At 34.8% G+C, this 26519-nt stretch overlaps 2 protein-coding genes across 2 annotated transcripts in view; one reads left to right on the plus strand and one right to left on the minus strand.

Moving 5' to 3' along the window:
- The window catches only part of LOC144452794 (uncharacterized), a 106039-nt gene extending 98515 nt beyond the window's left edge, over nucleotides 1-7524 (minus strand). The window contains exon 1 of the mRNA XM_078143950.1: nucleotides 7393-7524. Within this exon, the coding sequence (XP_078000076.1) occupies nucleotides 7393-7524 (132 nt within the window). The remainder of the gene's footprint in view (nucleotides 1-7392) is intronic.
- The window catches only part of LOC144452852 (large ribosomal subunit protein uL1-like), a 418633-nt gene that overhangs the window by 285463 nt on the left and 106651 nt on the right, over nucleotides 1-26519 (plus strand). The window lies entirely within an intron of this gene.

Here is a 26519-nt window from a genome sequence, read left to right on the forward strand (position 1 = left end):
ATGATGGTCCTAATACAGAACAATGACGCTATTATAGGGATTGGCGATATTCTTATAAAATCGGTAGCGATGTCATACCCCCTACATACATACAACACATATAACAGTTTACAAGCGACTGTTCACAAAATATATGCAGTGCTTTTGAGGCCGTCATTACTTTCATAAAGACTACGCAATACTTAAAATCATTGCCGATAGATAAAAAGGAATTGAGAGAGAATGTTGGTCAGAGTCATGGAAATACAATAGTTACACTCTTCTGTTACTATGATAAGTATTTAAAATCTCACCTAGAAAAGTGTTGACAAAGAAAGGTTGAGATATATGCCTTTATACATACATTGACAACATAGATATTTTAGAGGGTGTGAGACTGTGTGATTAGATAGGAAATGAAGGGTAATACATGTACCTACTTCACTTTAATACCTGATTTTATCAGCTTTATCAACTACATGTATAGTTATGCATAGAGTGGTAAGTAGGTAGAAATGTTCATTTCACCCTCACCAGGGTTCCTTGCCTGTAGTTTTGCTATGGCTCACAACATGCACAATGTATAGGTGAAATCTATCTTAAGTTAGTTCTCCAGTCAGGGTTCCCTACCAGTAGTTTTGCTATATGGTTCACAATGTATAGGTGAAATCTGTGTTAATTCTTCTGTCATTTTACCTGGGTTCCATACCTGTAGTTTTTTAGTTATAATTAATTACAGTGTACACACAGAATCTACATGCACTGTTCAAACTTTCCCCAGAAGGAGATTTAGCTAGATGTTCAGTAAAATTTGTCCAGTTGACTAGATGTGGAGAGAGAGAGAGAGAGAGAGAGAGAGAGAGAGAGAGAGAGAGAGAGAGAGAGAGAGAGAGAGAGAGAGAGAGAGAGAGAGAGAGAGAGAGAGAGAGAGAGAGAGAGAGAGAGAGAGAGAGAGAGAGAGAGAGAGAGAGAGAGAGAGAGAGAGAGAGAGAGAGAGAGAGAGAGAGAGAGAGAGAGAGAGAGATCATAGAAAACCACCACATGTATAGTTACAAGACTTGACAGAATATGAAAGTCTGACATTAAGGTTACAGTGTATACATGTACGTACTTGCATAGTGATTCATCTCACGTGAGCAGTATAGGACTTAGATTACACCTCAGACGTGGTCTGAGATTACACCTATCTGTACCTACACCACAGGATTAGCTATACACAGGCTATTGTATACATCCCATACCTTTTGTCTGTACACTGACCATCACATGTAGCTGCCAAATTGGTTGATTGCACTGCTATATATAGATGTGATAACTATACAGGTTTAGTTATAAACTGTGTGAAATTAGGCAAAGACATGCTATGAGTACAACAGAGTACAGAATAACCTTACTATATTATATTTGTGTACTCATGAACAAGGCTGCAAATATCACAGTGTAACAAAACATTTGATATTGGAGTGCTCTGTCAATGATTCCAGGACAGCTTATATTGAGGAGATAACTACTATACAGGGTTAGTTATAATTATATGTTACATTACAACTGTCCGAAAACAACACAAAGATATGCCACAACAAAGTACAGAATAACCTTCCTGTTATTGATAAACAAGGCTGAGAAAAACAGGAATGTAAAAACGTTGTTATATTGGAGTGCTTCATTAGTGTGTCCTCTAAAGCCAGCAAATTTTGTTGTTGTGAGTCAAAATGACTATGATTTCTTGGGAGTCAACAACACATACTAGTAAGAGATAGTGGAACACCGAATTTTGGTGCATCACTAGAAATTGTGTGTCAGTGGCATGTCAAATTGGCTTAAACTAGAGGGCAAACTGGATAATACATGTAACTGTATACACTTACTATGCAATTATAAATCACATGGTTGTGTGTAATATTGCAAAGACGTGCCACAACACAACAAAGCAGTACAGCGTAACCTCCCTATTATTGACAAACACGTCTGACAAAATCACAGCATACACAAAATTGAGATTGGTGTGCTTCTATCATTGCAATGGTTCTTATAGGCCATAGAGACTCAATGCAGTTATAAGCATGTCTTATGGCTGTGTGAAATATTGCAAACACATGTCACATACAGTTACATGTCCCTCTGTCAGGACTCTGGTACAGTGTTAAGCCTCCCTTCAATATCAATAATTTAAAAGAAGTCTGAGAAAGTGTCAGTGTAACAAAAAGTTTGCTATATTGAGTGTTTCGTTCGGCTTCATTGCAAATTATCCCTATAAGCTGTAGTGGCTGTATCTGTACAGACTCATGCAGTTTTATAAATCATTATCTTCATGTGAAATATCGCAAACATATGTCATGTCAAAACAAAGTACAGTATAGCCATACTAAATCAACAAGTCTCAGAAAATTACAGTAACAACAAGTTTTATAATGAAGTACTTCATTGCAAGGATTCCTTTACACGATGATAGCATGTGGGAACATTTAGTATTATAGCCTATAGGGGTGTGCAATAAATGAACTGATAGTGAGTGTCTGTGCTTTCAATAGCCGGTCATTCATCCAGTCATTCAACTCTGTACATGCTTTACACAGGTACCAACTTTGACTATACGAGAGAGTTTCACTTCCTGCTTAGTTCTGTTTTTATACCTGTTGATATAGCTTTCATGGAATACCCGGTAGGATAGAACAAATACCAAGATATTTACAACTTACCCCGCTTTACTGTAAAAGTCAGGATCTAGGTTCCGTGGTCAAGAAAATCGAGAGACTGTCTTACATATGTTGTGTACACTCGGAGTGTGACAGCAACATAATGAATGGGTAATTGTAAACATTGCTGATAATAAACAATGCATGGTCTAACCATTCATACAGAGGGGTTGCAAGCAAGACGACAGAGGGACCGATACACATATTTTAAGTCTTCCTCACTGATCTTGGTTATGGAATCTTCCAAATATTTTCAGGAATTAAACATATCTACTTCATATTCTTTTCTTGCAATTTTATGTTTATCTGACAATCTTTCTTACAAAGGTGCCCACTGCGTAAAACACCCCCACAAGTATTTGGACCCAGTCCGGCAACTTTCCCACTGGTATCTGACATGTCACCCAGCTCATATCATGTGTGTTTATGTGTTCAAGCTGCAGGCAATGCAAGGACTTGGCAAGTATGTAGGTGGGCTAAACTATGGGTGAACTCCCATGAAATGATATTATACCAATTATAGGCAACTGACAGTCATAGACATCCTCAAAAAAGGCTATTACTCACAGCATCTGTTTTAATAATTACTTTTAATAGGGACTCCCTCTTAGTAAATTGTCATGTATTGGTATATTCTGATTATTCATACTTATTTACTTCCAATATTTGATATTAAACAAAGTTAGTCATTACATACTAGTCCAGCTCTAAACTGGTTCAGTGTATTACGTATTAAAAACTTTATTACACTTCTTGATGATGACATTGTTAATACATAAAACCAGGACCAGTTTAGAGCTAGACTATACATACCAACATAGCCTAAAAAACATGGCTATCAGACTCAAAATATTGGCTTGACAAACAGCACTATCAAACAGATAACCAAGTCTCTGGGTTTGCACCCATAGTGACATATATGACCCTATGTAAGATGTTGTATCTAGTTATGTCTGATACTTTATGTTATGATTTACACCTCCACTCTAGAGACCATGTTGGCATCAAGACTAGATTCTATCATGGGGGTCTATACCAATAAAGACCACTTTATGTTATACAGCAGTGACTTACCCCAGAAGTGCATTCCAATACACTTCTGGTCCTTCTATTGTAAGACTGGAATTAAAAACTGCAGTTCTATATATACTTTTTAAAAAACTGGAATTATTTTTCTTATATTTTGGTGGTCCTGAGATGTCCAGTTTCTATAATTCTAAGATCAGATAGTTTTAATAAACAATACCACTGTGACTTATCATAGAACCATGTGTATTAATTACCCCAGAATCTTGTGAATTCATTCCAATACACTTCTAGTCTTTATACTGTAAGACAAGGTAAAACTGTTCACAGTATTTCTCAGTTATCACTGAATCAGTTTCAAAAATACTGGAATACTTGAACCCGAGGTCATGACATCTATTTTTGTCATACTTCAAAATCTAATCTTCACACCATTTTCAAATTATATTTTTTGGATTGACAAAAAAGAATTTAGGGTTCATCATTTTTGTTTGGTCTGAGTGTGGATTCTAAGCTAGCTAACTACCATTTCCTGTGATAGTAGGTTGATACTTGTTGTCAATATGCTGAAAATATATTCAACATGTAAGACTTTTTTTTTTTTAAAAGACAGTATTTATAAATTTGTTCATTCTTCATATCTCACAACATCTAAACTTGCTTATTTTTCTTTTCTGAAAATCAATCTTAAAATCTTACAATGAACGATTAAAACTCTAGACAGCCATGAATCAGAATTCTCTCTCTGCTTCCAGACAAAAGTAAATTTGGAAATATGCCAAAATCTGGCACTTGTTTTTTGGGCGGGAAAGTACTTGATGTAAGACAGAAAATGGTGATTGAATTCTAACACATGTTATTGGAATGACGACATGCGTGGGTTTATGCCTAATACACTTGAAAAGATAAATTCTAGTAAAAAAAAATAGAGAAATAAAATATACTCATTTTTGAGAGAAGGAAACTATTTGACAAATCTATGATTAAATAATTAAGTTATCAACCGACAGTTATGCTACCTGACTATAACCTGTAACGTTAGAAAAGACATGTTTTCACATGACTTCTTATTTCTAAATCCTTTATAAATATTTGCCGTCCTTGCTGACACACAGTGAAACTCAATAAAACAGTGGCTGCTATTCTTGCAACTCACTAACTTCAAAAGTTCTCTTATTACATGTAAAATCTGTTCCGTTTTCCTGTTCTCAACATGACCAGGAAGGATGCCATAATTTAAACTTTATACTCAATAAAAAAGTATAACACTATGTCCTCATATATATAGTCTGTCTGTCTGTCTGTCTGACTGTCTGTCTGTCTGTCTGTCTGACTGTCTGTCTGTCTGTGTGTCTCTGTCTGTCTCTGTCTGTGTTTCTGTCTCTGTCTCTCTCTGTCTGTCTGACTGTCTGTCTGACTGTCTGTCTGCCGTCTGTCTGTCTGCCTGTCTGTCTGCCTGCCTGTCTGTCTGACTGTCTCTCTGTCTGTTGTCTGTCTGTCTGTCTCTGTCTCTGTCTCTCTCTCTGTCTCTGTCTCTCTCTGTCTCTCTGTCTGTCTCTCTCTCTCTGTCTCTCACTCTCTGTCTCTCTGTCTGTCTGTCTGTCTGTCTGTCTGTCTGTCTGTCTGTCTGTCTGTCTGTCTGTCTCTCTCTCTCTCTCTCTCTCTCTCTCTCTCTATCTCTCTCTCTAACAACTACTTGTCAAGTCTATTCTGATTGCTATTATCAGTTAATACAGGGACAAACAACTTCAGTGAACAACAAAAATCCACCACACTATAGATTAATAGAATAATTTATGATTTTAACGACAGGATATATAAACATAAAAATTAACATGATTTGGAATGACTGAAGGTCAATGCTGTAAAGAGGCACTTGACATTTACAGGAATATTTATGCTTCTTGTACCTTAAACTTTTTATTCTCTCATTGATCACTAAATTATACCCTGACCTTGGCAAACCCCTGATGACAGACTGTATATCAAGAAGCTAGCTAGCCTATTCTATGTTTCAGGGTGTGTGTTTGGGTGCATGTAATTCTTAAGCAGGTAGCACAGTATGGAAATTCTTACTTGCGATAGCTACCGGCTACCGACTGTTTGTGTTTTTTTTTGCCGACAGGAGTACGTATCACACTGCGACAATTTGTTTTTCCCAAATGCAACCAGCTTGACGTCATTTCAAAATGGCAGCGCCCAACAAATTTCACGTAATTGCAGCCATTCTGCTTACTTTACGGCGCTGCCAACATGGATATTACAAGGCATGTTTTCAAACAACATGGTGTTGCTCCGGGCTCCTTCAAAGACCATATTGTGGAGTATACCATACCATATAAAATATCATAAGCCATACAGCACACTCTTGCAGTCAGCTATTGCCAGTAAAAATGTGCTGGTAAAAATCAAAACATTTTGATCCTTGCAGTCAAGTTGGCAGTCTATTGATGGCGGTAAAAAAAATCACTTTTCAGCCCATACCATACAGCACGATTTATGCCAGCGACCTGCTGAACACAAATACTACATTTCTCTAGGCAATCTCAAGAACATAACAAAGTCATCTGTTGTCAAGGTCACTTTGACTATAAAAATACAGGACACTCATAAATAATGGCATAACTTTCACAACAAACCTAAATGATGTGAAATACTTTCATCAGTGAAAGGTCAATATGTATGGTCCCTGGAAACTCTCTGGTGGTACTTTTTACTGTCTTTTAATAGTCAAGGCCAAAAAAAAAGAATTGTTTCTGGTCAGGGCAGTTTGTCTAAAATGGTGTAATGACGGTCACACACTTTTTCTTCTTTTTTTTAAATCTCAACAAACCTGTCACTCAATCTACTATGTATGACAATTAACTGTTCTTTTTATTTAGTACTTTATAGCAAGTGTGTATGTGGGGTAGATGTCATTTGTTTGTTCATGACTGGCTTTGCGGTTGTCTTCACTGAAGTAGGGAGAGTTATTAATGTGTTCCCCTCTGATCTGCAGACTGCATGGGCTGGACAAACACACAAAAACCATACACACGTCCCCTTAGTAGAACGTGATGACGATTCTGGTAGTTTGGTCCTTCAGATACAGGGCAAGCAGAGTCCATCAATTTAATGACTTGCTATGCACAATCTCTCACTCTTCTCATTCTGGTATTTGGTTTTTTGTAATTTTTAATTTGATCTGTATCATTCTATGTTGTGTATATGTAATGTATTATTGTGTTTTATCTTATTGTAATTGCATGTCAATACATTTTATGGATGCATTGCCATCAATCAATCAATCACACAATCAATCAATCAATCAATCAATCAATCAGTCAATCAATCAATCAATCAATCAACCAACCAACCAATCAAACAATTAATCAACCAATCAATCAAACAATCAATCAAACAATTAATCAATCAATCAATCAATCAAACAATCAATCAATCAGTCAGTCAATCAATCAATCAATCAATCAATCAATCAATCAATCAACCAATCAAACAATCAAGCAATCAATCAATCAATCAATCAAACAAACAATCAATCAGTCAATCAAATGATCAATCAATCAGGCAATCAAATGACCAATCAAATGATCAATCAATCAATCAATCAATCAATCAATCAATCAATAACATCGTAATCTCTCTGACAGACTATATTCACACAAAATAATGTAATGAAATCAATTCTTACCATACTTTCTGGTTCAGAACTTTCCCTATCACAGGACAATAATTCTATGATATTCCTCAGATCTGAATCATGTCTTTCTTGTTGTTCTTTAGTTCTTTGTTTTACATTCTGCAGCTGGTCTTTGGTTATCATTGCTTCTTTCTCAATATTACACACTTTAGCTGCAAAGAAAAGTAAAGGTTTTGAGTTTATGAAATTTGTTATCACTTTGGTATTAGTTGATAAACAACACTTGTAACCACCTTCCCCCCCCCCCCTCCCACACACACAGACACACAAACAGCCACATACAGACTGCCAGACACACACACAGTGACAACACTATTACTATTGGCTGGATTGGTTTAGAAATGAACAGCGCCCTCTCTTGACGCTGTTGAAGTACATGTGTAAGATATTGTGTGAGCAAGAGTAGATCAATGCATGTATGGCCACCAAACATACCACTGATGCATTGCAGTTATTTGTCACATACACACATCCCATACTATGGTTAACAAGAAATTCCAGTTTTTGTCATTTGACCAACGAAAAAAACTTTGTCTTTTGATTAGAGGGCACACTGGTGACAAATTATGGTCAATGATACACATTTAGGGAGTCTTAACTGTATTCCTGTCCCTAACCTGAACTCCCTAGCTTGAATACAAATATACATGTTTTGTACAGTCAGTCCACTATTCTACATTCTTGCCAATACTGCAATCCAAATCTGCTTCAACTTAGAGGAAATTAAAATGTCCTTACTAACTGAACTGCTAACTGCATTGAATTTCAATAGTCCTGTGGGTACTTTCTTGAATATGTGTAGTGGCCTCCCTTAATCTAAACAACCAAACACTGAAAGACTGTACATAAATGAATAATTATGAGTTAAAAATTACCTTCAGTCTGCTGCGCTTTCTTTTCACTGTCTTTTAAAGTCCTAAAGAACACAAAAAGAATATGGTTTAACATTTCACATCTCATCACTCTCGTCCATGTTTATTTCCGTGGCACATTTCACATTAAAAGTGATCTGATCCGTCGCTTCTGTACTTACTTCTTTAATTTTTCGATTTCATCTTCTAATAGTGACCTTGATTCAAGTTGGGTTTCAAGTGCATTAGTTAATGTTTCTGCTTCTTCTTTTACTGCTTCAAGTTCATGGAGTGCCTCTGCCAGCTGTTGGTAATAGAAAAAGAAATAGCAATTTTATACACTATACCTGACAAACCAGCCCTCTCATTATGAAACTTTTTTGATAAACAGCGCCCCCACGTGGTGGTATCAATAGCTAGTGAAACTATATCTTATTTTACTATCTACATGAAAATTCTTTTATTCTTTAATGACTGTTTGTCAATGTACAGATATTATGAATTATTACATATGTACAGAGATTACTTGCACTGTTGTGGGATTTGCACTGCAGTGTATTACCGAAAAAACAATACTGCATGCAAATGAGGGCGTGATAGTTCATTGTACATGAAAGAACGTGGATAAACATAATGTAATAATAACAGAACCCCATGACGTGCGAGTTCCAGTGTAGGTACTCAGGTGTATTTGCATCCATGCTTGCAGTGTTTTCTGCTGCATTTTCACTCGCTTGATGAAAGTGCTGCCTCAGAGAACACGTACTGTAAGCACTCAATACAAATACCTTGAGTACACCACACTTGCACTCACTGTTCTGTTACATCATCATACTTGATAGCTCTTTCTGATATAGCGTTCCACCTTGTGGTTGAACTCTAAAACAGCTATATCATTATTCTCATGAAGTTCTATTTCGTTTACTGACGGTTGCACTTTATTATTACTTACTTTCTCTTGCAGTTCTTGTACTTTTAGTTGTTCATTTGTCAGTGACTCTTTCATCTGTTGTTCTCTTATCTCAAAGCTATTTTCACCCTCATTCTGAGATAAGTTGTTCAGTAATTTCATCGCCTCTTCATGCTTCTGATGAATTCGACTATTTTCATCTGCAAAAAAAAATGTTATATGAATAAATTGTCAAAAAAAATAATAAAAAATAACGCCATGAGTACCTTTCCATATGGCACTCATACTTAGTACTTGTAAAATCACTGTCTGTCATTGATGGTGTTTAGTCTTTGTTCTATAAAATAACTCATAATCAAAGAGGTCAACATGTGTTTCCATAATTTCCTCATGAAAATATTATTTCAAATGTAATATAGAAAAATAAGACTAAATGTAACAACATGAGCGACATCATCTCACGCAATGCATCTTGGAACCGGAAAATTGACTATTTTTCTTACCTCTTAATCTTTTCACTTCACTTGATAGTCTTCCTGCCTTGGTATCAGAATCTTTCTTCAGTTTGGTTAAACAGCTGACTTTCTCCATAAAAAATTCCATACTTTCCTCAACATTATGTTTTAATTTCTATGGTAGAAACAGAAATATAGTCATAGACATAATATTGTAATTACCAACGAATATCGTCCTACCTGTTCTGACTATCATCAGGCAGAACAACGTCTTCGTCGGTTCAGTGTGGCTATATATATGATTGTTGGTTCTCCAGTTATCATGTACACGCTTTTCATACAGTCCTGTCTGTTGAGGGCGTCCTAATGGAATGCTCCATTAGCTATATAGGGACATTTTTCAGTGGGACACTAAAAACTATTCATACAACAGTATACTACTAAAGTAGGGGAACGAGCTCCATGTGCAGGCGTTGTAGTGAACCACTCTGTTGTGAAGCCAATTACATTTATATGCTATCATTTCATTCTCCCTGTCACATACTCTCTTACTTGTAGGATCCCAAGCTTGTAACGCAATTGCACAGAAATTCACTGCCTCAGATGCTTTCAAGTTTGCAGGGAAATTCATTGCCTCTGATACTTGAAAGCTTGCAGGGCATTGTAAAAGCATGTGTGACAAGCTTGCAGGGTACAGATTGAAACTTCACTGCCTGGCTTGCAGACTTGCGCCAGCTTGTTGCAATCCTGAACTACATGTAGACCCTACGAGCTGTCTACAAGCTGTCTCCAAGCTGTCTGTAAGCTTGTTCCAAGCTTGTAGCAAACTTGCAACTTTCGAATGTGTTGCTACTATTTGCACCGTCGACTAGACGACTATAATCAGAACAATATATTGCCTATGAGTGGTGGATAATTTAAATGGCTATGAACATATCAGAAAATCATCTCTCTATCACATATATTCTTAAAGATACTTTTTTGCTCACCTCTGGTGCCGGCACATTTTCCTTAGCCTTGGGATCATTTGTAGAAAGTTGATTAATCTGTTCCAACACAAACTCTTTTTTCTTTTGAAAGTCTGATGCTATTTGTGCTGCGATATGACTAAACTTGTCAAAAGACATTGTAGAGGCTGTTGAAGGAGTATCATCACTTGTAGCATCCATGTCATTACCACACAGAGGAGATGGCAGATTATCAGCTGATATCTATATAGAATGATATAATTACAATTCCAAAGATATAATGCAAACTCTGAAAGTTTACAAGAAATATCATCAGGCCGCCGTTCAACCACATTTAGTTTGGTCATAAAACAAAAGTGATGTGCATATGTGTCACATATAGTATGTCACCTTTGTGCCAGGTTTGGTTGAATCACTTTATAGTGCATGTCAGAGTTATGAGGGTGAATGTGTACGCACGCACACATATACGGGTGGACGGGGTGGCATCCCCAACATGATGTAATAGCCCCCCCCCCCCCCCCCCCCCCCCCCCCCCCCCCCCCCCGATGGTGCTCATTGTAACATCCAACATATGATAACTTAATTTTACGTCAATACATTGACAACACTTAAAATATAATCCCACAAAATCATTGTTAGTTTTATGTCATTCAACTCTGAGTATGATTCTGTACAGGGTCAGATGTGGCGATCATCCGGAACAAAACAAACGTCATAACACGGTGGAAATAGGGGTAAATAAAGAAATCTAGCCACTTTCACAAGATCAGATTTTAATCAGATTGACTACTTACCATTGAATGTATAAGTTCTGACTGAAGTGAAACCTGTCTGCCTCTTCTAAATGGTGTACTTGAAATGATAGGTGACATATTGTCTTTATCTGGTAATATCACATCATCTTCTTGTTGTTCTTCCAACTGTTGTTGTTTCTCGGCATGATATGTGGCAATTTCTTGCTTGGCTTCTGCTAACTGACTTTCTAGAATACCCTTCTCTGACTTCAAGTCCTATCAAGAAAACAGAAATACATATTGATTGATTGATTAATAATTTAATTAGCTGATTGATTTCTTGATCAATTTATCAACATATTGATTGATTGATTGATTGTATAATGATTGATTGTTAGAAAGATTGACGTTAGTCGAGTGAAAATTTGATCAATGGTCAACTATTTTTATTGATTGATTGATAGTTGGAACAATAGCCTGATTTATTGATAGATCAACACACCATGATTGACTACGTAAGTTAACTAATTCATTCATTAATTCATTCATTCACTCATTCATTCATTCATTCAATAAAAGAATAACAGAGAAGTTGACTGATTTATTTATTAAAAGATAGACATCGGCTGATTAATTTATTAAAATTATATTCAAGTAAATAAATTCAATTCTACTTAATCTACAGCTGATGAATTCAATGATGTCTGTTCCCATGGTTACAGTACTTGTATTTGGATTCTACATATCACTATTCTTCACTGTCACAACAACCTGTCCAGCACCATGCACATGTTATGGAACAGTGGTTGACTGTGAAAACAGGAATTTGACTGAGATTCCTCCTGGTATTCCAAACAACACAACCCGGTTATATTTCCGTCATAATAATTTGGTTTCCATACAGAATAATTCATTTCAAGGTTTAGAAAGTTTGGAGACACTTGACCTGAGTTACAATCAAATAGAAGAGTTGGAATTGTTGTCTTTTGCTGGTTTGAATAATTTGCAAGATTTGTATCTTTCCGGCAACCAAATCAAATATATATCAGATGGAACATTTGCTAACTTGACAAAGCTATCTGTTCTATACCTGTACAATAATTTGATCACTGAATTACCAGGGAATATATTTACAGGGCTAACAGAGTTGACAGTTTTGGGATTTAACAGAAACAAGATACAAGCACTACCAGAGGATCTTTTAAAAGGTTTGCATAAATTGAATAGATTGAATATTGATAATAATCTATTTACAAGTCTACCAGGAAACATCTTTGATGATATAAACAATCTATATAGAATACAGCTGGGGTCTAACATTTGGTCGTGTGACTGTCGTTCACAAATTCTCCAACAATGGTTAGATAACAAAGATGATCTAAACATTATAGGAACCATACATTGTGGGTCTCCTGAACAACATAGAGGTAAAGATTTCCTGACAATTCCTCTTACTGAATTAACATGCTATCCTCCTGTCTTTGATTCACCTATTAAAACAATTACATCATTCAAGGGTAGCAATGTAACACTAGACTGTGATGTCATCGGTTCACCAACTCCATCAATATACTGGTTCACACCAAGTGGTACTACAGTTCAATTCAGTGATGCAGTACAAGACATTTACTTTCAGAGTAGACTTATTCAACTTGACAATGGTACTCTTGTGATTCCGTTCTCTAAGATAGAGGATGAAGGTACATATATCTGTGTTGCTTTCAACTCTGAAGGTATAAGTGTAGCTGTAAGAACTCTTAAGGTGATTGACACCAGAGTGCCATCAACTTACATGACAACCACAGATAAACAGTCATCTACCATCACAACACAAACAACTCCCATGTCCACACTGACGTCACCAACAGGGTTTGAATCAACAGAAATTAACTGGCAGCCAACTACCATCACAGATACACAATCACTTAAAACCACTTCTACGTCCACCAGGGTGGTGTCATCAACCTCTATGATCTCAGCTAAGACTATTGACCAAACAACACAAGCTCATCCGACATCTACTTTGACCTCTGGCGTTGTGAAAACTTCAACAGAAATCCCTCCACATCCAGTAAGTGATGGGTTATCTTCCCAGGTACAAACCTTTCTAGTATTTATGGGAGGACTGCTCACAGGGATGTTGTGTTTCGGTAGTATATTGATAACATGGTATTTCTGTATGCGAAGAGCAAGAACGGAGAAGTCGGACACCAGAAATAAGAACACAACTTCACAAGTATTTGACAATACTGTGTTTGAAAGTCCATCTCAACTGAGGCACCCGAAAATACAATCACAATATCACTATGACGATATTGCATTGGAACATACCCCTCATGATGAAAACACCATGATATCTCCTTCTGGTCAAACCAATCAATCTCATCCTACCTATGAAACTATAACTACAGCAGTCAATCCAGAACCAGAATATACATCCCTGACAACCAAATTCCAAGAACAAGACTACCAAACACTGAATATTTGAAGTAATTATTACATAAATTATGTAGCAGTGATTACTCACGCCAATTATGCATGTGCACACCAGTGGTATTTACACTGCAGTGTAATACTGAAAACATTTTTGCATATCTGCATGCAAATGATATTATACAAATAATATGCAAATAAAGGCATGATCTTTCCTTGTACAGGAAAGAGTGTGATCTCTCACAGTATTTGCAGAAATTTGCAGCTGTGAATAAACAATTTTTAGCAATAACACAACCCCATGCTACATGAGCACCAAATGTTGGTACATGTACTTAGGTGTATTTACACTTGTGCTTGCAGTGTTTTCTACTGCACTTGTACTCTGATATGTATTACACTTGTGAAAGCATATGGCCACAGAGAACACTGCAAGCACTTGTTCAAATACCCAGAATACACCACACTTGTATTTTCACATCATGGAGTTCAGTCAGTATAGTCACTCTTTAGCTTTTTGGTTCCACCCAAAACTGTTTTTCCATTTTTTGATCCGATGTTTACTCAAGATTTTACAGAAAATTAAGTATATGTGTGTGTGGTTCTCTTTTGATTTAAGAACACAACTTTTATACAGTATTGTAGTATTAACAGTATGTAGTATTAACAGTATTGTAGTATTAACAGTATGTAGTATTAACAGTATGTAGTATTAACAGTATGTAGTATTAACAGTATGTAGTATTAACAGTATGTAGTATTAACAAAAGCAAATGGACAGTTTGATAATGTTTAATAGCTGGTGTATCAAAATAGTTACTATAAATCTGAAAATTCACATTTATACTGATAAAGAGAGAGAAGAGAGAAGAGAGAAGAGAGAGAGAGAGAGAGAGAGAGAGAGAGAGAGAGAGACAGAGAGAGAGAGAGACAGAGAGAGAGAGAGAGAGAGAGAGAGAGAGAGAGAGAGAGAGAGAGAGAGAGAGAGAGATAGAGACAAATAGAAGTTGTAGACAGAAAACAGTTGCAAACAGACATAACGACAATTAGCATAACAAACAAAAATGCTAACACTCACAGACAGACAGACAGACAACTATGGAAAATCATATTACCTTGTTAATTCTGGACATGTCTTCCATCAAACGCTGCATCGCCCCTAACTTTCTTGCTTTCTAAAATTGACAGGTCAGAGATGTTAACAGTTAGAGAAATGTTAACCCAAATAATATGTTGATATAAAAAAGTAGTATACATTATAATTATATATGTTGATAATGCCATTTTTCACAATTGTTTTCAATTTTTACTTAACACAAGTTGTTCTAGTATGTCATCTTGAATGAAACATGCATCGTTCATAAATGCTGGACGCGCAGTATAATATAACAAAGTTTTTGTTTTTTGTTTGTTTGTTTGTTTGTTTGTTTGTTTGTTTTTGTTGTTGTTCAGGGGTAGGAATTCACAACGGTAATTGTAATCCCCCTTGTGAATTGCTATCTAAGATCTGATCTGCATTGAACTCTCAATTTTATATAGGCAATATAGGCAACGAAACCTTTACACGAAAACAAATGAAAAATTGTGACATTTTCTACTTTTTTTGTTCACATTATTGAACTCATTACCAGCATAGACCCTACATGAGTGTAGGGTCTATGTTGCCAGTAATGAGAACAAGAATAAACCTTGACAAACCATGATTGTACACAAAATATATTACAGACAAATAATTAGACATTCTCAAATCTTTGTTTCCAGTGAAATCATAGGACTTTATTACATTTGTACTTCTAAATCATCAAAGTCCTCCAATACATTGCATGCTTCACATCATAATCATATACAATCAAAAGTCAACAAATACTATTTGGTTGAATAAAAGGTACAAGTATATAGTATCCATGCATGCAAGACAAATGAGATCCCTTTATACTCAAAAAGTTGTAGATTTGAAATAATCTCTCTTAGAAGTATTACACTTATTATGATAGGGTACAATCATTGTCAGGCAAAAAATAAAGAATTAAATTTGTCTGTTACATAATATTATTTCTTCTTAGAATTGACATTTACTGACAAATTATTATATAAACAACAGTGAAAATTTCTTAACTCCCAAACTATACTGTTCTCCAGTACAATGTAATATGATATAATCAAAATATATATACTCCTATATATACCACTTGAGGCAGGTGAGCACATTTATGGTATGGTATGGTATGTCTGTCTGTCAGTCTGCCTGCCTGCCTGCCTGCCTGCCTGCCTGTCTGTGTCTGTCTGTGTCTGCCTGCCTGTCTGTGTCTGTGTCTGTCTGTCTGCCTGTCTGCTTGCCTGCCTACCTATCTGCCTGTTGTCTGTCAGCCAACTTTATTATCTTTCTTTCCGTCTCTGTCTGTCCATGTATCTTCCAATCTGTATGACTATCTATCTCCTATCTATGTCTATCTACGTACATTGTACATATCTATTTGATTGCCTGTGTGTGTATTTATCTTTTGGATAAATTCATTTACCGGACAATTACTAGTCACTTTATCCAGATAATTGCTGTTCCCAGTAATGTAACCAGTAATGTCTTTCCCCCTTTACTAATCTACATATCTATACATTACATTAACTCACCACTGTCGCAGTCATTTCAAAACCTTAACTTCAAAATCTTCAATATTTTCTCTGAAATTTTCTCTCATGCATAAAAACTTACCCACCCTTAACTCATATAAAAAATAGAATAACCCTACAGTTTGTATTGCTTAGTAGACCCTTTAAAAACAAAATAGGGGTGACACTAGAACACCTGATAGCATTCCATATGAAGACATCAAAATAAGAGAATGCACCACAAATGTATAATAATCAAACAAATGCGAGAAAAATCCAGATAAAAATGTACCTGTTTTAAGACTGAGAGATGCTATGATTAAAAATAGATAATTAATTGTATTAGATGAATAAACTTCAAATACTTGTAATACCCGGTAAATTAATGACAAATACTTATCAAAATATTTTCTTTTCGCTTTTAGCATTCAGAAGTATATATAATGGGTAACCAGGAACTTGGAGTAAACTTATTCAGGAAATTTCTATTTTTCAACATTGTCACAGTAGACTGATTCAATGTCATTTCTGATACATCCCGTGAAAAAATACCGATGCATTTCATTACAAAGTATGATCCTGAGTCCATGAACATTCATTCTGGTAAATGCACCATTTTTTTTTGCGGGTTATACCCGTCCAGACATCAAACAAATGGTAGTATCCACAGATAGCACTATTATACAACTATGTACATGTATTAAAAGGCATATGGCCTAGTTCTACTTATCAACACACATAATTTATAGACTTGTGCAAAGAACCAAAGAACTGTCTGAGCATCATGACCAAATTGGCCAAGTATCAATAGTATAAAGTCAAAACAGTTTTACCTCTGTGAGTTCAAGATCTTTCATCACTGCTTGTTCTTCAGCTTCATGGCTGTGTTTCTGTAACAAAATTTGACTTTATTAGATCAACATCACTGAATTTATTATCAAACCATTTGGTTTTTGTACTTGCTGTTAATCAACAATATTGCAAAATCTGAGTGTAGTTTTAGCCTGTCTCATGTTAGTTTTGATTTCTTTCTATAATTGTTGTTTCGCTATTGTATTTTTCTTATAAATCATTGTATATTTTTTTTATCAGAGTGACTATCAATCAGCATTTTCCATGTATGCACTATATAGATAATAAAGGTCTTTCTAGTCTTAGACTAATTCTATTTCATTTTCTATCCATAAATACATTTATCAGATCAGTATAAAATCACAGTAATCACAGTGTTCTTTGTGACACATCTAACAGTTCTGTTTACCAATGAGTGACACTCTGCCTTTTCAGGTTGACAGGCTTTGTGTCAAACTGTGTATTTCCTGGCTTCACCACTAGGTGGCAGCATCATCATCACAACATGTATGCAAGTACCTCACAGTAAACCAGGCAAAGAGACAGCTTAACACAGCCTGTCAACCCTAACAAGAGCAACATTATAGTCATAGGGCAGGGCTCGAAATTAGCAGTAGTCCCATGCCCGCAGACTACCAATTCTTGTCATGGGGTACCATAATGTGCAGCTGGTAGTCCACTCAGGCTACCACTGATCATGGAATGAAGATGGCAGATTCATGGACATGAAAGTATTTTAATAACATATGTATTTCCAATAGAGGAAATCTGTTTTCAGTTCAGGAATATGGGACTACATGTCAAAATCCTTGGGCTACCAATTTCTGAAATTGGTAATCCACTAGGACTACCACAGAAAAAAGTTAATTTCAAGCCCTGCTCATACAAGCCCTACACTATTATATTATTATGCTAACTATATCATTGGTACATTCAGCTGAAAACAATTTTAATGTAAAAAAAATATAAAAAATGATAGAAAATTTGTTTTACTGTGTTACCTTGCATTCTTCCATGGTTGATATGATATGTCTGTGGTCTCTCTGCATAGATTCAAGGTTTAGATTAGCTCTCTGAAGCTGAAAAGTAAACACCAAGAGAAAAGTTTGAAACTTCATCAATACAATGTACATATGATACTGTACTGGTAATTCAGCCTTTGGTTTACTAAGACAGACGCAAACTAAATCTATTGTTCTTCAATGGTGGTAGATTACACAAGTGGGTGATAGCAGTTCATCTGTGGTGTGATTCTATTCACCCTGTGATCAATATATAGTGTAAACATTGGAAGTCCCAAAACAGTGCACTGCAAGTTTATGGATCTCTAAATAAACTATTTTTCAGAGACGTCTCCCAAATGAGACTATAATTAAACCATCGTCCATTTAATAGCTTATCACTGTCATATCAACATGTTGTGACAACAGTTTTAACTTTTAGTTTTTGTCTATCTTAGAAAACAGAAGGCTCACCACATAGTAAGAGATAGGGGAACACCAAATTTTTGTGCGTCACTAGAAATTGTGTGCATCAGTGGTGTGTCAAATTGGCTTAGAGGGCACACTGGTCACCACATAGTAACAGATAGAGGAACACCAAATTTTGGTGCGTCACTAGAAATTGTGTGCATCAGTGGCATGTCAAATTGGCTTAGAGGGCACACTGGTCACCACATAGTTAGAAATAGGGGCACACCAAATTTTGGGGCATCACCAGAAATTGGTGTGTGCATCCGTGGCACATCAGATAGGCTACGAGGGCACACTGCTCTACATACCTCATCTTCTAAGTTTGATATCTTCACATCAACTACACTCTTTTCTTTTTCCTGTGTATGTAAAAATAACTTTGTTATTGTTCAATTTATATAAAGAATAATGTCATCCTTAATAATTTTAATCCTAAAAGGTTTTACTTAAATCACCTCTAACAACGAGGTTGGGCAAAATTTCCAGTTTGTCTATTTATTCGTTATCTGAATATGTAAAAAAAAATTATAGACAGATTTCGATGAAAGTATGTTGAAAGATAGACAGAATTGGTCATATTTTACTGGCGATTTGATACTGGATTTGGATTTTAGTGAAGATGCAATGAAGATATGGCATCAGTCATTGAGCTCAAACCCTTCAGGGTGCCCTCAGTGTTGGCAAAAGTACATATGCTACAAAATGCCTTCAAGTTTAATAACTCCAGAAATCATATCAGTGAACAATATAATCATAACACTATAACAGCTGTAAGAAATGGTCTTTTTAATACATCACACATTTCTGTTAAGTATTTGAGATATTGTACGTACCATCTGAGTACATCTAATCCTGAGATCTCTATTATTTTCTTCTATAATTCCAATCACTCCCCTCAGTTCTTCATTCTCTTCTCGGATTGAATGACCACGTTGAATGGCTTGCTGAGAACTAAAAAACAAACATGACAAAAAAATTAGCTATCATTCCCCAATATTTTCAGCCAAGGAAAATATGAGTGACCTACAGGGTCCTTGTCACTACAAATCGCAAGATGAGTAGTGACAACCCTTAGGTCATGAGTATTTACCGACTGAATGAAAGGGAAATAATATAATTATACCATTGCCAGTAATATAAAAAAAATTAGGGAAAGTAAAGGCAATTTTGAGCTTTTTGACCCAGTTTGAACACAGCAGAACCAGTAACATAGACACGCATTGTTGTGACATACATGCATATTGTTGTGACGTAGAATGACCAGAGTATATATTCCATATTTTTTGTTGAACCTGACTAGTGCATGGTATAATATACAATAGTTCTTTTTATATGCCAAAGAATTCTAATTACAGTACCTGTGAGTGTAAACTATGTTTTCCCTGATTTAGTAGATTGACAGGCTTTGTTCAACTGGGTTTGTTTGTTTGTTTGTTTGTTGTTGTTGTTTTGGGTTTTTTTGGTTTTTTTTTGTTTTTTTTTTTTTGTTTTTTGTTTTTTTTTTTGGGGGGGGGGGTTGTTTGTTTTTTTTGTTTGTTTGGTTTTTTTTTTTTTGGTTTTTTTGGGAGGGGTGCTGTTTGTTTGTTTTTGTTTGTTTGTTTGTTTGTTTGTTTGTTGTTGTTTTTTTGGGGGGTGTACACCTGTTTGTTTGTTCGCTGGCTTGACTGCAGCTTTAAAAATACACCACTACTATACACAAATCATTACCTCTTTAGTTTATCTTTGAGTTCTTCTACTTCTTGTACCAACACTCCATTTGTATCTTCTGTAGTTTCCATCTGTGCATGTAGTTTTAGATTCTGTTCTGTTAACTTTCTTACTTGGTATTGTAAATCCTCTATCTGATTCTGTAGCTCAACTAAATCACTGAAAAATCAAGAGTAGCAAACACTCTGTAAGCAGGCCAAATCTATCAATCAATCAATCAATCAATCAATCAATCAATCAATCAATCAATCAATCAATCAATCAATCAATCAATCAATCAATCAAACAATCAATCAATCAATCAATCAATCAATCAATCAACAACCTGATATAATCATCAATTTTCAATTCTCTTTTAGCAGCTATTATAAAGCATAATCACAACAAATCATCTTGTAACTCGTTTCTTCCCATAGTATATCACCCCTTTCCTTCCCACTGTCTTACACTCTCCCTCCCTCCATCCCCCTCCCTCCCTCCTCTCCAGTCACTTACTTGTCAGTCTTTGAGGGGTCTTCGTCTCTTTCAAAGCTACCATAACTTGCCAATGATAAATCATGAATACCTGCAATATACCAAATATAAATATTTCTTTCATTCACCTAATTAACATAGAATAAAGTCTATTTTATTCACCTATACTTGAGCCTGATGCTTTGTTTCTTTACCAAATCAATCTAAATAGTTTTACAACTTACACATCAACAAATATCAATACTTCCATATTACAGAACAGATCAGCAGAGAACATTCACCACTGTAGATGTGTCACAGTAATAATAATAGTATTGTTAATTTTACATAGTGCTTTCCCACTCTGTGCTCAAAGTGCTTTACAAATATTACCCCTGGCTCGGATCTATATCAGCACGTCGTTAAACCAACACATTATATCAATAGTAACTTACCTAATTGGTTTGATTTTAGCCCACCACTAGCTGGACCAGTCTTAACATCTCCTACTACCTTCTTAGGTGTTGATTCTATGGGTGTATCTCTTGACAACTCCTCCATGAACTCATTACTTTCATCAGCTGGATGTCTACAGAAGTCAGAATTAAGTCAAATTTATTCAAACGTACCATACATCCTGAAAACTAGAACTATGTCATAAATCACTTGAAATGTATATAAAATAATAATATTATGTATATATTGTGTTTACCTTCTTTATTTTCAGAATAACAGAAGCCTTTTTAAACTTGCAATTCTTTAGTTTTTGCAATCAATGAATAAAAACACTGACTTGGTCTATGTTGTTTCACTTATTTTTTCAAGTAGAAAAACCATAGTACAGTTATTTGAAATTTAAAAGCCCAAATAAATACATTTTGTACTAATTTCTCAACATCTTTACATTTTTTAGGATAAAAGTAATGTTTCGTCATCGATTTATGTGGCTTTGTGATTCAAATGATGCTTCCTTGTCACTACAAGGGTATATAACAAAACCTTGATGGTCTGGATATGGTTTTACGGACCACAGTATTACGTAGCTTAAGGACCCTCGTAAAGTCTGGCCCTTCCACCATACAACCTCCTAACATCTGGCCAAGCTTCTACCGTACAACCTCGGTCCGCACATCCCATATCGAGAAAATAAAATTAAAGATTATTACCTTCGTTTCTGCAATAGATCAATCCATCTTGTAACTCCACTATGATAGGTTTGTAAACTGATATTAACATCTTGACCATCGGGGTCCAATATTTGACCTAACTCTTCTATGTCACCAGACTGTAAGATAAAGAAATGAAAAAAAAATATATCATTAATCACCATTCTAGATGTATAATAAATTCCACTGTTGTTAAACATATATCATAAATTAATCACACTAGAGACTGTAAGATATGTTGTGTCACTCCAATGTGTGAGGGCGCCCTGTAACAATGTACCGGAACAGGCTAATCACATTGCGCTGACTGGAAAGGGGTTAAGATCTTGGCCTGGAAGTAGCGATGGTTTGAGAAGGGAGTACAAGAAGTGACTCATCAAGGAAGAAACCAGCTTGAGAGTAGATGGAAGATGATACCAATTACCTGGAATCTATATAATGTAAACATGGATAGTTTTGCCACTATAAAGATGTTGCATTTTTTTTTTTTTTTTTTTTTTGCAGTCTTCAGCTCGTTCTACAACTGTAATTTTACTAATTACCAGACTGGCATATTGTGGCTAGGGACAAGAACGCATTTTAGTCACTACTTATTTTTTTAGATTTTCGGTGTTCAGTGAATCTAGCGAAAATAAGTCTTATGTGAAAATTTCCAGGTTTACTGAAGTAGCCAACACAACCATGTCAAGTACAGCAATACCAGAGTGTTCAGTTTCCAACTGCTATTACGCCCTCTAGTGGCAGCAAGTGAACAAAGCCAGAGTTTGTAATCGCTCTGTGATGCCAGTTCAAGTTATTGTATGAAATTTATTCACATAATTGACAGTATCATCAAACTTAATACAATGATCTCTTTGATGTCAAAGTTTTGAGTATGGCAACAGCTTGATTCACACACACACCTCACAGTCCCTAGTTACGAAAACACAGCCGGTAACTAGGGACGTTTAAACAAATCTTTGTTTCTAGTAGAAGTTTATATGATTAATGACAGACTCTTTCACCACTAAGTGAACTTTGGCTGCTTGCAAATAAACCAAATTGTGTTTCCAACTGATAACCATAGAAAAAAATAGTTATTTGTCCTTATTGACAATTTCAAACTGTATATTTTTCCAATTGACAATTTTCTATATTTGATCATTTTGTGAGAATGAATCAGTAAACTTCTCGGGGAAAATAAAAGACAAAACAATATTACGGAGTTAAATTCATGGTCACTGTCTCAAGTTAAATTAAAAAATATACGCTTTTTGTCTTTGAAATGAGAAATGAAATATCGAAGTTTCAAAAGTGGTTGACTGTTTGGCTGTATGAATATAGGTAATAGATTTCGAATTAATCGCTACTGAAAAGTTCACAAGTTTTAAGATATTTTAGGTGGTCCAAATATTCACAAACTGAACAGTTCATTCATAGAGAGAATATTGTTCAAGGTCCTTAGACAGATTTAACGTCGCATTTGTTTCCAATTTATCGTTCCAAAGCAACCATATTGTACTGTCTGGGTTCATTCATGATTCTGAGTTGAAGCTGTAAAGTAGTTCCAACTGATATGTAAATGAGATCGATTTGATTGGTCTAGAAGTGAGTAGGAATATTTCACCATATTAGAGTAACATGATCCTAATTAGCATATCAATGCTATCATTACAATAATAAAGGTATTTATCTGAGTGGAGGGAAATTTAAAGTATTTGTTGTCACATGGTATTATGTCTTCAATAGCTTTTAAGTGTCTGGCTACTACAATGAAGTGTATTGTTAAGTGGAACATACCAGTAGTCGTGATTTGTGTTTAAGCTTGTACAAAATCGTCTCAATTTACGTAATCTGAATACGGATTACTGTAATAACGGACTTAACTGCAATTTGGGAGAATTAAAGAACGTTTGTTGAATACAATTTTTACTTCATTATTTAAAGTGGTACAAACTGAGTTTATAAGCATTTTAGTACAAATTTTACACAAGTGAAAATACTTCTATTAAACCCAATTTCAACTATTCTAGTATAATGTTAATGTTGAAATATGCCTTCAATGTACGACATTTAAAATACTATATTTTAGCATTGTTAGAACACTTGATAGCAAAGGAGGGATTTCCTCAACATTTTTAATATACCAATAATATTTTATGTCAGCAGATCGTTTATAAGTTATATCTGAATGCATGTACCAAGTTTGAGTTCAGTCAAATGTAAGTGTTTGCTTCAGTGCAATTATACCTTTTACATATACAGCATAAATTAAATTACACCCAAGACATCTAAACTCCCTCTGAATAGAGGCAATACAGAGATAAGATAAGATAAGATAAGATAAGATAAGATAACACTTTATTTTAGCCGTTTAGAAAATTTTACATTTCTAATTTGGTATTTAAACAAAATAAAGTTAATAATGATCTATGAAATATAAATATTAAAATATACAGTAGTTCTAGTGTGTGTCTATTGACTACATGTATCATCCAGGTATATGTAGAGAGCGGTTATAATATCCTTATGTTTTGATTGTAGTATATATCTAAATTGCTCTCTTACATGTAACCTCATTAAAAACATGACTTCTTTTCTATTGCTACCGTGAATCTGAATGTCATATAGTGCATAAACCTACAAAATATTCACCAGCGTTCTTACAACATAATGTTTGAAAAATTCACACTACATAAAAAACACTATACGGCAACCACAGCAGTGACAGTTAGAAATCTGTTATCTGTTACAAGGAGTGTGTTATTTATAATCTCTGAATGAGGATTAAAGTAACCAGGTTACCATGGCAACTGTTTGGGGTTTTCAAGTATCTCCTGTCATTGTGGCTTCAACTGTCAACAGTTAAGAAATGTTAATCCCCTTCCACTGAATGGGCAATTGTCCAGACAAATACACAATATCTTGAACACAGGTGTATCTTTGCAACTACAACTGAATTCTTACTAACGTTTTCAGCAAACAGAAAGCTTACCGCCTAAATTATGAGTACAAAATTCTGAATTTTTTTGAAATTTCATCTTTATTTTAGATTGGAAGTGAAGAAATAATATTCACTATTGAATCTATTCTAAAAATTATTAAAATTTTCAGTTCAAATTCATATTTTAGATTAAATTCACAGATATAATACTTATTCGTGAAGTGATATGACAATTGTGTTATTTTAGCACCAAAATTATTTGAACAAAAATTCTTGTCTTTCTGAAACATTTTGATTCACATCCACTTTACTTTAAAACTGGAATCCACAAAACATTAATGATACTCATATTTGAATTTATGTTAAATTCAGTTATTTTCCCGTCAGAAATATTTGAACAAAAAATCTTGTTTTGTGTAAATTTTTGGTACATATTAATCATATTTTAGACTGCAATCATAAATATGAATTTTGCAAGTAAAATAATGTCAAAATTTTTGGTCTTTAGGATTGCATTTATAGTGAAAATTAAATTTTCAAAATGTTTGACAAATACTTTGTAGTCAATAGGTTAATCCCTGTTAACATGTTTGGCAACACAGTTTTCCCGCCTAATTTATTGGAACAAAATTTGTTGTTTCCTGTAAACTTTCTTGTACAATTTACAAACCAAATTCATTTAGAATGGAATCACACAAATATATTTAATATATTTCTATAGATAAATTTCAAATCAATTAATTAAAATTAAACAAATAAATTATATATTTCCACTTTTAAATAGAATAGAATAGAATAGAATAGAATAGAATAGAATAGAATAGAATAGAATAGAATAGAATAGAATAGAATAGAATAGAATAGAATAGAATAGAATAGAATCTTTATTGCATCTGCTAGGAAAACTACATTTCTTCATTGGATTTTCTGTGTACAATAAGTGTTTGGTGGTAAAACAAATTAATATGTCAACCAGAGTAATAATAGTTAACAAAAATAACAAAATAAGGTTTATATGAAAATGTTAACTATCTATATAACATAATGAAGGTATCCTGCGTCACTTCACTGCATCCATGTGTTATCAATTTTACAACAACTAGCTGATATTATACACTACAAGGTTACAACACCCAAATATTGATTACTCTCAAGGTAAAGTAACAGCTGTTTAATTAGCTACATTTTCATGTCAAAGGTCTGCACACAAAACATGTATGAAATGCCTCAGGTATATCAGGATGTCTTCGTTAAACGTTGAACAAGTTGAAGGTCACATGAGTATGACTATGTGAACCATACAACTTGTTCACAGTGATGTTCTATGATTACTGAATAAAGTAAATGCCTATAGCTTCCTATTAGTTTTGTATTGCCCCTTTTGGATTTTGAAGAAATTACAGATTTGAATCTTCTAATAATAAGTTTATTTTTACCTCAAATAAAATACAACAGTGGGTAAATGGCGAGTCAGGAAATAGCTTACAGCTAGTTGGGGCCTGTCCTCTCAAATATTTTAATTTATAATATATACAGAAATTCACAGCAAGGTACTCAATATGACTCAAAATATATATGTATTAT

The sequence above is a fragment of the Glandiceps talaboti genome, chromosome 23 (genome assembly GCF_964340395.1).
Source record: "Glandiceps talaboti chromosome 23, keGlaTala1.1, whole genome shotgun sequence".
Taxonomy (NCBI): Eukaryota; Metazoa; Hemichordata; class Enteropneusta; family Spengelidae; genus Glandiceps; species Glandiceps talaboti.